General features: G+C 37.2%; 1 protein-coding gene across 3 annotated transcripts in view; it reads right to left on the reverse strand.

Moving 5' to 3' along the window:
* The window catches only part of zfpm1 (zinc finger protein, FOG family member 1), a 272,580-nt gene extending 255,054 nt beyond the window's left edge, over positions 1-17,526 (reverse strand). The window contains exon 1 of one of the 3 annotated variants that reach the window (XM_087995823.1): positions 17,325-17,526. In XM_087995823.1, coding sequence (XP_087851949.1) covers positions 17,325-17,364 — 40 coding nt within the window. In that variant the 5' untranslated portion in view covers positions 17,365-17,526. The remainder of the gene's footprint in view (positions 1-17,324) is intronic. The other 2 variants (XM_087995822.1, XM_087995824.1) reach the window with 2 other exon arrangements.
* Positions 17,527-17,905: the final 379 nt, after the last annotated feature.

Genomic DNA, 17,905 nt, shown 5'->3' on the forward strand with positions numbered 1-17,905 from the left:
CAAGCTCCCAAATCTTTCTGGTTAACCCTTGAGCAAAAGTCATGTGTTGCAGTGTCCATACATAGTCTATGGACACAAATGCATGAAAATCATACAGCATGCACATGCTCAAAGTATTTCTAGCATAAACTGACATAAATGAAATGAGAAAAAAAAAAAGAGTTTCACAATACTATTTCTTTTCTATGATAATAAACAATAACTGACGACAAAAATCTGTTCCAGTTCATTACTTTTCAAATTGGTGACTTTCGCACTGTGAATTCAAAATCAGTTTCCACATTAAGCAGTACACGCTTTTATTCTCATAAGTTTCATGGAAAGTCTGTTGCACCTCATTATTTAAAAGGGATACTGAAATCTAAATAAATCCATTTACCAAAGATGAGCTATGTTTCAGTTGATAGCTTCACAAGGTTCAGGGTTCAAGTCCTATTCCAAGACTTCAGCACAAAATCTATGCTGACATATTGTCGTGCTGTCGACAACACTGCACGTTCTGATATAGTGTCCTCTCAAATGAGAAGTACAACAGGGGTCTCATCTGCCTGCTTTGGGGGACACAAAAACACAGTCCTTTTTGCTATTCAAAACAAGCAGAGAGATATTATTGCTGGTGTTCTGGCCATTATTTATTCCCCAATCAACATGACAAACAAAATGGACCTAGCAATTATCACATTACTATTCGTGGAGGTTTACTGTGCACATCTTGGCTGCTTTTTTTAAAAAACATTACAGCAGTAAACTACCCTTCAAAAGTACTTCACTAGTTGTAAAGCCCCAGAGGGTGGTCATTAAAAGCACAATATAAATTCTGTCATATAAGCATGCAATGTCAACCACTGCCAAAATGTGGTTGGGTACAGCTGCCATCATTTTTATTTTCTGACTGGATCTAAACAGCCTACTTGGTCTGAAGTGGAAGAGGAAAGCCACTGGAGAGAGGGCACAGAAGAGACTTTCATAATAAAAAAGATGTAGTTTATAGCCCGATAGCAATCAATTGCACCTACATTAGTAACATTGATGTTGTTACCAAGTCTATTTGGAGGCACAGGATAACAGGTGTACTTCCTTCAAGATCCTAAGATTGTTCTGGCATTACATGCAGCTGAATACAATCTTCTAAATTAACTCTTTCAGAGCTATTACCTACTACATCTCCCCCAAGCTTATTTCTACATAATTAACATTACACAATGATGTGCACAATTATATTTACCTTTACCTCATGTTGCTCCCCACTCTAAGTCTCTGACTTCACAAACTCAAGCGTCATAAAGCTGTACAGAATGGAACAGACCTTTGGGTCCAACTTGTCCATGCCGATCAGATATTCTAACTTAATCTAGTCCAATTTACCAGCATTTGGCCCATATCCCTCTCGACCCTTCCTATTCATATACCCATCCATACGCCTTTGAAATGTTCCAATTGTACCAGCCTCCACTACTCCCTCTGGCAGCTCATTCCATACATGCACCACCCTCTGCGAGAAAAAGTTGGCTGAGGTCCCTTTTAAATCTTTCCCTTCTCACCTTAAACTTATGCCCTTTAGGTATGGACACCCCCATTCTAGGGAAAAGAACTTGGCTATTCACCCTCCAATAACCCTTAATGCTCCAATGCTCTGGGGAAAAATAGGCCCAGCCTATTCAGCTTTCACTGAAGGACATCTGATCTCTTGAATGGTCTTCATTGGGGGCAATGTTCCTGCTAAACCAGCATATGGTCCATTACTTCAATCAGAAAGCCCTTACTCTACTGTATTTCCTTAACAAAGGAGCTCTTTCCTGCTTAAAAGAAGTATGTGGCTTATAATATCATCTGGGTAGTCTTTAATTTCATTAATTTTCTTAATGGATAGTAGTTGATGAAAGAGGTATCTTCTTTTTGATGATATCCTGGATTGGACACAGGCAATTTCTTCTCAACAGTTTCTTCTCACCTCCCTCCACTTCTATTATCTACTCCCACAACCCCAGGTCCTGTTATGAAATGGGCTGCTTTCAGCATAGCCAATCCAGTTTCATCTATTCAAAGCATCATTATCACGTATCTAGTTTCTCTTTTCCTGTAGCTCATTATCAATAACTCCAGTGTGCGCCTACTTTTTGTTCGGTCTCTAGACTCTGCCTCCACCTATCCACTCCCAACTTTACCACTCCACATCACTTTATCTGCATAATTACCATCTTTTCCAAGATGCTTTCAGTTCTGAAAGATCACTGAACTTGAGATGTTCACTCTGTTTTCTTCTGACGGGTGCTGCCAGATTCAAGTTTCTTCAGCAATTTCTATTTGCTTTTTTTCCAGGTCTCCAGCATCCGCCGTTCTTTGCTTTACCCTCTCAAAAGTATTGCAGATCTTTGTGCTGGGTAATTTCTTCTTGACCATATCCTGAATTTGTGGACACGAGCCATTTCAGTTCAGTGGTGGCTTCACAGGAGTCCTATGCAACTCATCTTCAATCCTTGAAGGCAAATATTTCTGGTCATCTGCTGGATGAAGTATGCATATTCTGTATTTAAATTTGTTGATTTAGCTGGATGCTTACAATTGCTCTCTTGGCTGCTTTACTGCTGAACCCAGTTGTGCTCCTTAAGGATTGCCACTTTCTTGGAATGATCACTATCACTGGTATTGATGATACTTTGCCTTATAAAGATGGACTTGCATTTGTTGTATAGGATACTTATTCAATATGAAAGTTTAGTTTCAAATTTAAAAAAATTATATCTTGGAGTTTTACTGTTTGCCCGATTTAAGTTGATATGGTATTAATAGCTAAATAATGATTTGTTCAAACTATCAAGATAGCTATTCAAATTTTCCAACATTAAAAAATGAGGCAAAGATGAAAAAGAATCATTTGACAACGACAGCAAAGTGCAATTAAACAACATTTTATTCATTTACAGGATCTGTGTGTTGCTTGCTAGACCAGAATTTATTGCCCATCCCTAATTGCCCAGAAGCCAGTACCCGGCCAGCATTTATTGCTCAGAAGCCCGTACTTGGCCAGCATTTATTGCCCATCCCTAATTGCCCAGAAGCCAGTACCCGGCCAGCATTTATTGACCATCCCTAATTGCCCAGCAGCCCAGAAAAGTGTTTCAATGGGGTTTAGATGCCAGTCGAGGTAAGGACAGCAGGTTTCTTTCCATAAAAGACATTAGTGAACAAGTTGGATATTTACAACAATTGACATTGGTTATATGGTCAACATTAGGTACGGGCAGCATGGTGGCTCAGGGGTTAACACTGCTGCTTCACAACATCAGAGTCCCAAGCCAACTGTCTGTATGGAGTTTGCATATTCTCCCCATGTCTCCGTGGGTTTCCTCAGGATGCTCTGGTTTCCTCACATGGTCCAAAGATGTGCAGGTTAGATGAACAGGCCATTCTAAATTGCCAGTGTTCAGGGGTGTGTAGGTTAGGTCAGGGGAAATGAAAAGTAATAGGGTAGGGGAAATCGGTCTGGGTCGGGTTACTCTTCGGAGGGTCAGTATGGACTTGTTGGGCCAAATGGCCTGTTTTCACACTGTAGGGATTCTATGATTAGGTGTCAGAGTTATTCTGACAAGTATGCATTTCATCCCTTCAAGTTCTGATGAAAGGTTATTGGTGCGCGACATTAACTTTGCTTCTTTCCCCCCCACAGATGTTGACTAGTTTCTTCTGAGTGTTTCCAATACTTTTTGTTCTTATTTCAACATTCATCCAGAATTGCTGTACTTGAAATTGAACACAGTACTCCAGGTGAGGTCTAAGTATACCCATCTCCTCTTTATTTATATCTGAAATATAGGAAAATATGTACAAGTGTTTTGTGTACCTGCCTGCTAGTTATTAATCATTTATGTTTGTCAATTCCAAATTGTTTTGTTACTCTAGAGTTCTTATTCATCAACCATTGACAAAATACTTCAATTTTCTTGGGTCCAAAATGCATGGCATCACAGTTACTATGGTTTGTCCACTCAATCTATTTATGTCCCTTTGTCATTTCATGTTCTCTGCTGACTGCATACTGTTATTCCTGATTTATTGTTATATGCATTCTTGAACAACTTCCCATTTCTTCATTCAGGTCATTAATAAAAGTGATGAAAATATGAGGCTCCAAAACTGATCTCAGGCTAGATGTGGCTTTCCACCACCAAACTAATTTCCAATCCAGGTCAAAAGGTTAGCTTCAATTCTGCATTTCCTCATTTTAGCTTCCTAATATCTCAAGAATCTAATCAACTGAAGTGCATATAGATGGCATCTATAGACACTTTCTTATTAGTGACAGCTTCAAAATATTCAACTCAATTATTACTTACACTTTTTCAAACCTGATGTTAGAAAATGCACACTGTAAGTGGGTACTGTGCAAGTACAGGGCACAAGTATTCAGGAAGAGAATTCCAAAGAATGAGGACTGGGTGATTGAAGGCAGTGGAGTGAACAGTGAGAAATGCACAAGTGGACAATCAGGAAAACAGAGTTTCGAAAGAGTGGTACAACTGCCATTAAAGAGATTAAAGAGATATTGTGCATCAAGGACATGAACAAGGATAAAAGTAGGTCAGCAAAGGTTGCGAGGGGTATTGCAACAAGATGATAAAAAAAAAGCTGCAGAGTCTCAGAAGAAATACAGAATACTGAAAGGTTAGGAATTTGAAGCCAATCAAGAAAGTCTGTCAGTTATCTACTGTCTTTAGTACTCCGGAGAGAAGGAAAGGTTCAGTGGCTAAGAATGGTGAAAATGTGCTCAAGCAAACAAAAACTTCCAGAGATTGATTTGTTTGGAGGTCTTCTTGAGACAGGACAATAATTATCATAGCATTGGGGATCCAAACCAGGACTGGAGAGTGGGCAAGAGCAATATAGGCAGCTAAGAGTCTCAGACATTAGTAACAAAGATGGTAGGAGGGGTCAGGAGAAGCACTTAAGGACACAGTTGGTGGAAAGAAATATGTTGTTCAGGCAAATGGAACAAGGTTTGTTGCTGCTTGTTGTGGTCCAGACAGATTTGGTTATGGATGGTCAAATCATCTGTGCACAGTTCAAGTCTATACATCGATTTGAGAGACTAAGCAACAGGCATTACCAAGACGAAAAACAAGATGGCAAAGATTTAATTGGAGGAAAACAGGATGATAATGAGTATTTGAATAGATAAAGAGTTGCACGAATACCATAGCACATGGAAGGCCTTAGACAAGGATATGACATATGGAAATATGTGGAACAAAGAAAAATAGACAGAGGGAAACGGATGAAGGAGGAAACAAGGAAATGGTGATAAGTGTCATGTATGTGACTGAGGACATAAGTGTACAAAGCCCACAGCAACACCAATGAGAGTTTATATGGCAGCTGATATGCAAGGAGCACAAGAGAACTGCTAAATCAGAAGGCAAGCGCAAAGTAAATTGAGACTGAGAATGAAGACTTTGTCAGTGCAGAAGCTAAAGGAGGAAAGCAGGGCAATATCTGAGAGAGGAACATAACTTTGAGAAGGTCAAAGAAATTGAAGGTTTCAAAGGTGAAGTTATTGTGAACCTCCTGACATGTTTAAAGGAGAAGTTGCCAAATGAGTTGGAGAGTTCCTCTGATTTCTAAGTCACTAACCAAATGCACCATGCACCTGTCAAGCTAATTAATGGTATCAGTATATTCTATTTGCAATGAAGTTGCAAATAAGATACAAAGAATATTTTGTGCTATTTTTAAATTGATTTTTATGATCCAAAAATCCATGCAACCAACTGGTTTAAACCAACCTGATATTCAAAAAAAAGTACTAATTGAGGTATACTTACAATTCACTACATAAAAAACATTAATTCAGTTTCAGTCACACCATTTGGGAAGGTACCATCTAAACAGACTCCAAGCAAAAAGAAATGTCTTTTCAATTTATCAGAGAAGTAGAGTTTCTCAAGCAGTTTTTTTTGTAAATTGTAAATAAAATGAAAAGTGACATTTAGATGGAAAATTGCATGCAGAATAAGGAGTTAATTTTAATAAAAACATACCAATTCCTTTCAGATACCACATCACTGACTGACTTGTTAAAGCATAATCAGATAATGTTGATATAAACAATTAGGTAGCACAAGTTATTTTAACATCACAAATAAATTCTGTGTGCAACAATAAGATGGCATTTCAAGTGCATACAGCTGAACTTCAATAGTGCTTGTGGAGAGGGAAACTACCCTCAGACTGTTTTTTCACATACACCTATGATCTATTCAAAAGAGCAATTGCAGAGGATCCAAGGGGAGATTACATTCCCACCATTTCAGCGACAATCATTGCAGTAATCAGGGAGAAAAAAATCAGAAGTGTACATTATCAAAGACAAATATGATAAGACAGGTTCTGAGGAAGGGTCACCGGACCTGAATCGTTAACTGATTTCTCTTCACAGAAGCTGCCAGACCTACTGAGCTTTTCCAGTAATTTGTTTTGTTTTGGTTCTTTTGATTTTTATGATAATTGTTGTGAAGTCCAACATTTGCCCTCTACCTGCAAAGTAACATCCTTTTTGTTAAACGTATCAAATTATTTTCCTAAAATAATGTCAATAAATGTTGTTTGATATGGCTTTCACTTTAGATTTACACCATGAGCAAATGAGCTCACTTTATCTCAGTTCAGCTGTATTAGGAATAGTTACTGAACAGATGCACCTTGACTGAGAAAGAGAAAAACAGGGAGGAAGTTTCTCCTGCAGTATCAGATTATGAGGTCTAGGTACAAATCACTTACTGTGGTAAATTGTCGAACAGGTGTACAAACAGAAATAACATCTCCAGACTACTTCCATTCAATTCGAAGGGCATTCATTTTAATCTCAAATGCTTAAAACTAACCTAAACGTCGGTACATGATGTGCAAAATTTAAAGCAGACTTACTTCAATAGATTTGAATAATCTCAATATTGAAAATTGATCTTATTTTTACAATGGCAGATGAAAATTAAGCCTATTTTATTCCTCCATAAGTAGGAGCCCTTACATTTAAGCAAGTCAATGGTTATCATTTTTCCATTAACTTACTGCCCTGTGCAAAACAATAACTGGTGAAGTCCTGTAGTTATAGGATGGACAGAGACATGCAGATAATAATTGCTCATTTACTCAGTTCTGGTGTTATCAGGACAGAACACAAAATGCAGAAGCTCTTTACATTTTATGATCTCCGAAATATTAAAATCAATATTGCAGATCTGTAAAGTATATGTTTTTAAATTGTGTTTCATTTCACAGCTCTTTTAAATTGTGCAAAGTATGCAGTTTAATAAATGAGCAACCTTTTATTTTTGTGAACTGACAGTTTAGTTTATTAAAAAGAAAGGTTTGTAAAAAAGGGTGTTGCATCGATAAGGATTTTTTTAAAATCAAACTTGCTGAGCATTAATCATCTGTTTCAAATAATGGCTTACAAATGGACACAATTGTTGAATTTTAAAATTTTAAAATATGCTATTCCACTTTTCCCATTTTAAATTGCAGAAAAAAATCTCAGATTTAAAGGTACAAAAATAAAATCAGAATAACTCCAATTTGTATTTAGGAAAATAAGAACTAAATAATGTATGCAATATTGTGAATGTCTTAAAACAATTCATAACATGATAGAATTTTTCTCAATCTCTGCAGTCTCAACTTAAAACAGCAGATGCATCAAATGCCTCTTAACAGCTAACACCAGATGCTTTTAGCTTACTTGCACCATCATACATGAGTTAATTTTAATATTACACTGGTGTGCATCATGGAAATGAGTACAACTGCTGTTAGACTTTGCCAATCCAATATCTATCTCTAATTAGTAACTGTCCATATCATGATAAGGTAAACTTGGTTTGACCTTTTCATCATGTATCTATAGCAACCAAGCCATTTAGTTTATTTTTAAACCGATGAAATAGCAAATAGTAAAAGATCAATTCGATATGAGTGATTAATTAACACATTTTGATTGGAATAAACATTTCTTCTAACGACTACACGAGTCAAGTGTTAAAGGACTATTGTTGAAAGGAAATCTGAAAAAAAGCCAGTGATTAAGATGCAGAGTAGCTTAGTTTCAAATACCTAGTCCTTCTGCCAAGTCCATATCCTATCTAATGAGGGTGTAGTTACTTAACATTCATCACCAGTGAACTCTGTAACTTTATCAGCTTACAAGCATGGCGCCATTGCAAGGCCAGGCCATTTTCAGTTCTCAGATAGTACAGATAAAAGTGTGATAGATTACAATAGATTGTTTCACTTGAGAATATGTGGCTCCCAGAACACACAATATAGTTCCCATCAGTTGGTTGGGGGAGGAAAATGAATGAAAAGGAGAGGAACAGGATAAGGAATAAGTGTTACAGCACAGAAATATTAAGAAAGAACCTTTTACAAAGAATAAATAAGCAAGCAATTAAATTTAAAAAGAGCTAGGAGTAAAAGAGAAGGGAGAAAAGGATATGTGTTTTATAAGTGAGAAGAAAAAGACTAAAAGCAAGATTGGGAAAACAAAGGAGGGAAATAACAGGATGATTATAAGTTATTCAGGTACAGGGCGAAGTGGACCAACAAATCACCAGTAACAGAAAAGGTGGAATTGGTTGTGATGCAATAGAAATGTGCCATGAATCTCATCCTCAAGCTCAAGTTCAATAATATTGCACAATAGAAATTAATTTGAGCTGATGTATTCAAAGAATAGAAATAAAATAATCAATTTCCTATTTTAATTTGCATGAAACATTGCAATATATCCTGTATACTTTCAGAATAAAATATTTTGGTCTTTTTGATAGGAATATTTTCCTTCAGGTCAATATAGGTAAACTGGATTATTTAAAAAAAGAGAGATCTGACAGTGTAACATGTGGTTCAGGTACAATTTGCGGTTTTGATTATTTTAGAATACCTGCGGTAATCAATGTCAGTCATCATATTTTTATTTATATTTAGTTTGCAAACTGTGGGAAAAGGAAGTGGATTTAAGAAGACAACCTTTGGATGCAAAGACATGCTTATATTTTGGGGTTGTTGCAACAACATAAACAATTCAGTAGAGGCATTTATTGAAAAGTCAAATTACCATCGTGAAAGAAACCAGCAGTCAGCCTTCGGGTGAATAGAGACTCAGCTAATAGTCAGAATTATCATCAGGACCCCTACAAGTATGCACTCTAATGTTGTTGTTTGCAGAGACAGAAATAACCACTTCTTCAGTGCTTGGAAATTTAAGAGAAGCACTATTGTTTGCTATAGTAGTGGCATACATAGTTTAGATGCTTGTGAAACCCCAAATGCAGACTTTTGGTTGGCCATATTTTTGCCCCAAGATTTCCTGCTGTTGTACACTTTATTAGACACTGACTATTAACCAATATTGCACCCATGTGTCTACTTGCATGTGAATTATAGCCTTGAATGCACTCATGCCTTGCCTTGTCTATGCTATGTTTTAAGTACAGGATACATGGCAAATTTCATGATTCATATTCATTACTATTTCAGCACAGATCCTTTATGGAAACATGAATTTTCCAGCTTTTATTGACTCATCTAGTCACTATCTCTACCAGAGAAGACATAATAATTAGGGATGAATAGTTAATATATAACAAAAAAAACAAAAATAGTTCCAATATAATTGAACATGTGCCAAATTTGTAAATTAATAAAAAACTCAATCAATTTACACAAAGTACAACATTTTGTACCAAATAATCAACAATTTGACTCAAAGATAACTTACAAATGACTGGAGAAATGAAAGATTTCAATTTTTTGAAAAGTTTCACTCCACCTACTCAATTACTTTTGTACAAATATGCTTCCTGCAAGGGTGCATCATACTAAACATCAATTATAAAAAGATATTCAATTCCCAATATTGAAGCATCTTGCCTTGTACCTACAAATCAGCCCAGGACCAAATATTTATGCTGAAATCCCAAATCCTACTTAGCATGAGATGCTATTTCCTGAGGCAAGAAACTGGTAAGTAAACTAATCCCTCGGATTCGGTGCTCCGAAGGAAATATCAGGACATGCAAACAATGTTGCTTCTTCCTTGTAGCAAAATATCTCATTCACCTAATCTTATATGAACATTTGAACATACAGCAGGTAGGCCATTCAGTTCCTTGGGCCTGTTCTGCCTTTCAATAAGATCTTGGCGGATATGATTGCAATCTCAAATTCACATTCCTACCTACTCCAGATAACATCTCCCCTAACTCCCAACCCTTTTTCTGCAAGAATCTATCCACCTCTGTTTCAAGAATAGTCAAAAACTCTGCTTCCACCACATTTCTGGGAACAAAGTTCTAAAGAGTCACAACCCTCTAAGAATAAAAATCATGTCTGTTTTAAATAGATTTTTAAATAGTGAAATATCCTCTGCACACCCTACCTGTCAAAACTGCTCAGGATCTAATTCAATCAAGTTGACACTTATTCTTTTGAATTTCAGCAAATTTAAGCCTAGCCTGTCCAACCTTTCATCACCAGGAAACCTATCCATTCCAGCTATTTGTCTCACACACCTTTTCTGAACTGCCTCCAATACATTCACATCCATTCTTAAGAAAGAAAGGCTACTCCGGATGTGATCTCACTTGTGCCTGTACAAGTGAAGCAAAAATGCCCCACCTTTGCATTCAATTCCCCTTGTGATAAATGATAACATTCCGTAAGATTTCCTAAACACTAACTCTGCCTGCTTTACCTAACCCTAACACTAATATACCAAGATCTTTTTGCATTTCTCTCATTTTACATAATACGCCTTATTATTCTTGCTGCCAAAATGGACAATTTCATATTTTCCCACATTATACATTTGACAGAATTCTGCCCACTCACAACCCATATATACCTTTTGTGACCTGTGTGCCATCATTACTACTTCCTTTACTACATATCTTTGTGTTATCCACAAATTTGCCAACCATACCTTCAATCCATTCATACAAGTTATTTATACAAACTAAAAACGTTGAGGTCCCAGCACCAATCCCTATGACACACCACACATTACTTTAAGCCAACCTGGAAGAGACCCATTTGTACATATTCTCTACCTCCTGTTAGGGAGCCAATCTTCTCTCAATGATAAAATGCTACCAACTAAACCATAAGCTTTTATTTTTCACAGTAACCTTCAATGTAGCATGTACAGTACATCCATTATCCACAGTATATGTTACTTCCTCAAGGGAATCCTAATACATTGTTTAAACAAGATTTCTCCTTGTCAAAACCATGTTGACTCCACCTGATTTCCTTGAACAGACACAAGTACCTTGCTATAACTTCTTAATAACTTCTAGCATTTTCCCTATGAAAGATGTTAATCTAACTAGTAGTTTCCTGCTTTTAATCTCCCTCCCTTTCTGAATAAAGAAGTCATATTTACATTTTACCAATCTACTGAGACTTTTCCCAAATCAAGGGAGTATTGGGAAATTAAAAATAATGTATCAATTCTCCCACCAGCCACTTCTTTTAAGACCCTAAAAACGAAGTCCAACAGGACGTGGGCCCACATTTATAAGCCCACAAATGTATAAGCCCACATTTTCAACAATTTGCTCATTACCACTTCTTAGATTATTGCAATTCTCCCTTCAATTCTTCCTACTCTTCTTTTTCCTTGATGTGGAGGTGCTGGTGTCAGACTGGGATGAATGAAGAAGCATCATTCCAAAAGCTTGGACTTCCAAATACAACTGTTGGACTATAACCTGGTGTGGTGTGATTCTTCTTCCTTGTTAGAAGTACCAACGAACATGGAACAAAAGGTGGGTGAATGGAACAGAGATACACATCAATCATGATCTAATTGAATGGTGGAGCATGCTCAGTAGCTAAAAGGCCTATTCCTGTACCAATGCTCATTACATCAAAAACTAAAAATGGGTTCAACACCATATTGCACTGATTTGCTTAAGTAATTGATACACAGCAGTACCATGAAGAGTAAAGGCATTATTGCCCAAACAAATATGGCACATTATCACTATATTGAAGTGGGCACTGTTCCGACAATAGATTTATTTTTAGTGTACAGCCAAACGGAGAAAGGTATATAATGCAGTCGTCAATTCTTTCAATACCCCCTAATACTTAAAAATGAATCAGAAACTCTACCAAACATCTCACGCTAATAGAAACCATGAACCCCATATATGATTAGTTATATGTTACTGTATTCACTGGATGGAGGTCCCTGATTTCAACAAACCTCTGTATCAATGACTTACTTTTTATTCAAAACATAGGTCATGATGATACCTGTCAAGTCATAAAACAAAATCTAAGTTTATTTACGCAGACCTAATTTAAAAAATTAAAAAAAAAGAGCTTTGCTATGTGATATTAACCAGGGGATGATTCGATGTAAACAGCTCCCAAAGAAATTGTACATGACACTGCAAAGTATTTTGCTCTTTCTCAAAACATAGATTGTGTGCATGGAACGACAGTGATTTAATTTTCAGCAAAAAAACAATTCATTGTCATTATTATTCTCTGGTCAAACCTGATAACATCACATCATTTAATAACAAACAATTTTTGATCATAAACTCAGAACTCAAATTTCAATCTACCTACCTTGATAAGTAGGAAAACGAGATGGATCAGATCTATTCCATTTTCTTTAATGTTTGGGGGAGAAAGGGAAAGGTGGGGGGGGGGGGGGGGTGAAGAAAGAAAAAGGGGTGGGAGAAATAAAAAAGGAGGGGGGGGGAAGAAAGAAAAAACGGAGGGGGGGGGGAGGGGAGAAAGAGAAGCAAGCTCCCTGTTGTACTAAACGTAACCCTATGGAAAGCAGGCAATAGAACTCGTTGTTTGTGGGTGGGAGCTAAGTAGCCTTGCATTACTCAGCATTCAGGAGGACCAACCAGTCAGTTCAATAAGCTAGAAGTACAAGTGGTTGGCTCACATCCATCACTAAAGTTTAGACTGTTTGTTTCACTCTAAGTAATATCACAAAAAAAAGGCAGACAGCCACAACTGTACAAGGTTTCCCTTGATCAAGCAGCCAAATTTTTCTCTTCTCTAAACAGGAGACAGTCAAAGACGCAGTGCAAGAAACTCATTACTTTACCCAAGGAAGCAATGTGGGTTGACAATAAAATGTCCAGAATATGGTCATTCCAAAGACTGCCAAAAACTCAATTTTCTTTTTCAGTACTGATTCAATTAAAACGTTCAGTCCAAAATTAATATTTAAAAAGTCAGAAGACAGTATGCTTATTCCCCTGAAGACAGGCAGTCAATCATGCAGTATCTTATTGCAAGAACATTCACCTTATTTACGCAGACCTAATTTAAAAAATTAAAAAAAAGATTACAAAAAAATGTTATCATCAAGCAATGAATAATCCAGGCAGTTTTTTTTCCCTGGCATTTTGGTGGAGTGTGATAAGGCTAAAAACAACAGGCTGCTCAGTAAAGTGAAAAAAAGAGATAGATAACATTGATACGCACTCCTACACAAAACAGTCCAGTCCTTATCTTTGCTTTTTATCACAGTACTTTTTAAAAAAAAAACACAACTGGACTGGAGCTCCTTTAATAAAACACCATGAGAGGGAAAAATAGATGTGAAGTTTTGACTCTCCCCCTTTTAAAAAAAGGAAACATAATTTATCAAGGTATTATCGAGAAATCCAGACACCCTAATCAGCTCCCATGAAGTCAGTATTTCCATTCTTATCTGGTAGAGGAGTGGAAATGGAGAAGTGATTGTCAGAGCTGTGCAGATTACTGGAGCGGAATGCTAATGGAAGACAAGGCTCAACCATTGGTCGCTTAGTACTTGCTATCTGCACCATTATCAAAGCTTATCAATGCAACCATCACTTTATAGTAATGGGGCCAGTTCAACTTTCTGTATTATCATATAGCAAACCTGCCCAAGAGGCCTATACCAGGAGAATGTTATCCAGCTCAGAAAGGGAGAGAAAGAGTGAAAAAAAACCCAGAAATGATGGCAGCAGCAGCAAATAGTGGAACCAGAGAGGGGTGCATGCATAGGAACAGGGCAGAATAGTGGAAATTATAAGACACGCACAGATCACAGAAACACAAGGAACTGGAATGAACAATAACAAAATGTATGAATGAACATACTCAAAAAGGAGACAGGGCAACTAATAACTTAAAAAGGCACAGACGAGTGAATTTAGAAGTATGAAACCAGGTAGATAAAGTAACTGTGCAAAGATGAAAAAGTGAAAATCACAAAAAATCAAGGACAGAGACTAAAGACTGTGTAACATTAGATAACAGACAAAAGGAAAGAAATGAGACAAAAAGGACAAAGCACTTGTAAATGAAAACACCTAAAAGACACATTGTAAACATTATGAAGAACGTATGATCTCAAGTACATTACATTCTTTACTTTCACAATGTAACTGATACAAGATACTCTTTATAGTCACCACGTAAAGTTTGTTTTAATATTAAAAGTTTCCAATGTTCAACAAAAGCACATAAGGATTTCTGAAATTATTTCTACAAAAAGAACAGTTAAGGCCAAACTTTATTTCAGTTACAATATTAAATGTCATGTCGTGTCATTGGCTTGAAAGGTTGTACAAAAACAATTAATGATGGTGCATTAATCAAAGATATCCAGCTTAACACACTTAGCATTATGCTTGCAATTAAAAACAAGGACAATATCTTAACCTTAAGGCCATTTCAAACATAGCATTTGATATCTAGAAGCCAACTTAGATGCAAAATTGCATGTAACAGAGGCCAAGAATATTAAAATAATTTTCTTAAATCTGTTCATTTATAACGTTTATATCATCGAAAAATGTATCTAGTAATGGCTTTTGGACGTAGAGGGAACTGCTCCAATACATTCTGAACAGCTAACAACAAATAGTACTAATTCATACTTCCAAATAGGTTGTTTATTTTCACCTTCTCTTTCTTGAATTATTACATAACTTATTGAATTTCACCTCTTTGTAATCATAAGATTCCCATTGAATTAATTACCTGCACATTGCAAGTTATTATAGAACTATGTACATGTTAGCAAGAAAGGCACAAGCTAAAGTCCCATTGAAGTTTCTTTTACTTCCCACAAAAATCTACATTCCCTTAAAATTTTATAACATTTCCACATATTTGTAAGTCTGATCCCCTGGTATCTACTGCAATGTAAGCTGTGCATAGCCAGTTCAAGACAAATCTCATCAAACAAATTGAGAATCAATCCTAAAAATACACAATAGTGTATTTCCATATTGCATATAAATGTCAGAAATCAATCCCCAAAACGTCAGATCAAACAATAAGGTTTATTTTAGTATTTTAAAATGTGGTATTTTAAGCAAAACTCATGAAGTATAGAACATTTAAGTCAAAATGACCTCTTAACTAAAGCATAAGATTGGCCTGTGCAGTGGAGAATTATCAATTACAAAAATCTAACAGATCATCAATTTTGTCTCTTTCACATGGGTAATTTTTTTTCGAAACTTTCACCTGTGAATCTAATCTAATTGTTATTAGCATCGCTTAAAACTGAGTAAGGAAGTGGAATGAAGTGGATAAAAACTCTGTTTACACACTGTCACTCAAACACCTGAACAAGTTTTAACAACTCAAAGTTCAGAGTTAAACGTGTGGCAGTATAAACAGTTAAACACATCTAACTTATAGGAACACAGCACATATGGGCACGACTAGACCACTTGGCCCATTTCATAGCTTCACCATTTAATAAGATCATGGTCGATCTTATTTTGACCTCATTTCCACTTTATCTTCTGCCACCATAACATTTGGCCTCCTTGTCAATCATAAATCTAACTCAGCCTTGAATAAATTCAATGACCCAGTCTCCACTGCTTTCTGGGCAGAAATTTCCACAAACAACCCACACGAAATAAAATTCTTCTTGGTTTTCAAAGTGAGACCTCATTCTTAAACTACATACAGTAACCCTAGTCTCCTCCACAACATCCTCCCAATAACCATCTTATCAAGCCCCCTCAGGATCATGTATGTTTCAACAAGGTCATCTCTCACTCTCCTAAACTCCAATGGGTATTGGCCCAACTTGTTCAACTTCTCTTTCTTTATAAGAGAAACCCCTCATCCCAAGTATGGATCAAGAGAATTTACTCTGACTTGTTTCTTATGCAACTATATTGGATAGTAATATACAACTTTAAGCTTATTTCCACTATATAGTATGGTCAGTTTTTTGCAAACCAAAAAAGTGTAGATTATGAAATTCACCTGATATACAACTTGGCATCATGTCCAAATAATTCTGATATTTAACCAGTTGTTAAATTTTGCTAATATAAAACAGAAATAAAAGTAGGTTGTACTACTGTAAAGCTTCATGAGCCACCAGTTATGTGTTTTTCACACAAGAGATCAATTACCTGTGTTATGTAATATTGTATATCCAATTTCCCTTCTGGGTTAAAATAACTGTAGAAAAAATTGCTTCCTGAATCCTATCAGCTGTAGAGCATTGTTGCAAATCAAAAGAAGTGGAATCCATTCAAATTAACAAGTGAAAAATATTTTTAGCCTAATTGGAGTAAGTACAATGTTGAAAAACAAAGCTATGTACACATGCCATCTTAGCCTCTCCAAATGCAATGAATTCAATGTTAGATGTAAAGAAATCAACGGCATTAATAGCTTAACGATGGAATCAATTACATCAGCAGACTTTCTGGGGATTTTTCTTCGCTATTTTTTTTATTTCTTTGTATTTCAATAACCGTCCTACTCGGTACCTCTCCAGTCTGGTATGAACTGATAAGAACTGTTATCTCACTTGGCAATCTATATCAGGACCTAGATCAAGCCTCCGGCTTATCATGTTTTCTCATCATCCAGTCTACAGTCAAACAAGCTCTACTTTTGTTCAATGTTTCCTTTACCAGAAAAATAGAGTCGTCATCAGAAAAGAGGGCTCTGTTTTTCTTTTCAAAAAGTAAAACAAAAGCAAATTATATAGGGAAAATCAAATAGGGAAAGTCTAGAATATCCAAAACTGATGATTGTTCCGGCGATATAAAAATCACCAGATAAGTAAATTATTTTTAGCTTGCATTGAGCAGACACTCTGGTTCGCTGACGAGGTCGACTGTGAAAATATATCCTGTGCCTCCTACCTCTCATCAGAAATATGAACACCTGCCTGGAAACAGTCGTTTTTAAAACTGAGAGGAGAGACGCCGCGGCGTTGACAGACGGCAAGAGAGTTTGTGAAGTGTGCAGAAGGACAGGCATAGCGACAAACTCACGTTTAATCTGCCGGGGGTTACTCTGTTTCCTCCTGGACATTGTGGCTGCTGGTTGCCGAGGTTTAGATTGGAATGGGGTGGGGGGGGTGGAGCTGGGTGGGTGCGGGTATGGGGGGGGGGGGGGGGTAAGAGTTGGTGGATCACGGATGGACAGCCGTGGTTTGCAGTCGCAGCATGGCACCACGGTCAGAGAGCGCAGACTGAGCACGGAACTGAATGATCAGAGAGCCCAGCAGAGCAGCCGCAGCCGTAGCCGCAGCGAGCCATTCACAAGCGCCGCGCGAGTATCCTGCCAACACTCACCCGATACACTGTATCAACTCCGCCGTCTGACGTCATGCCGCTCGCCGCCATAGCAACCGGGCAGCATTGAGCCGTGCGTCGGGACGCCCCAGTGTAAACAATGGCGTGTGACGTCACCCGCTCCACCTGTATCCCCCCCTTCCCACGCGGAATCTGGGGAGGGAGGTGCCCAAGTGGCTCCGCCGTGGATCTTAATTTTGACCAGTTCATGTTCAAGAGTGACACCTGCGGAGTTTTTTCAACGCACCCCGGGTCGGTCAAGTGCTTTTGAAAATTTG

The sequence above is a fragment of the Chiloscyllium plagiosum genome, unplaced genomic scaffold, assembly GCF_037043375.1.
Source record: "Chiloscyllium plagiosum isolate Xiang-an unplaced genomic scaffold, Cpla_swu_hap1 HiC_scaffold_17, whole genome shotgun sequence".
NCBI lineage: Eukaryota > Metazoa > Chordata > Chondrichthyes > Orectolobiformes > Hemiscylliidae > Chiloscyllium > Chiloscyllium plagiosum.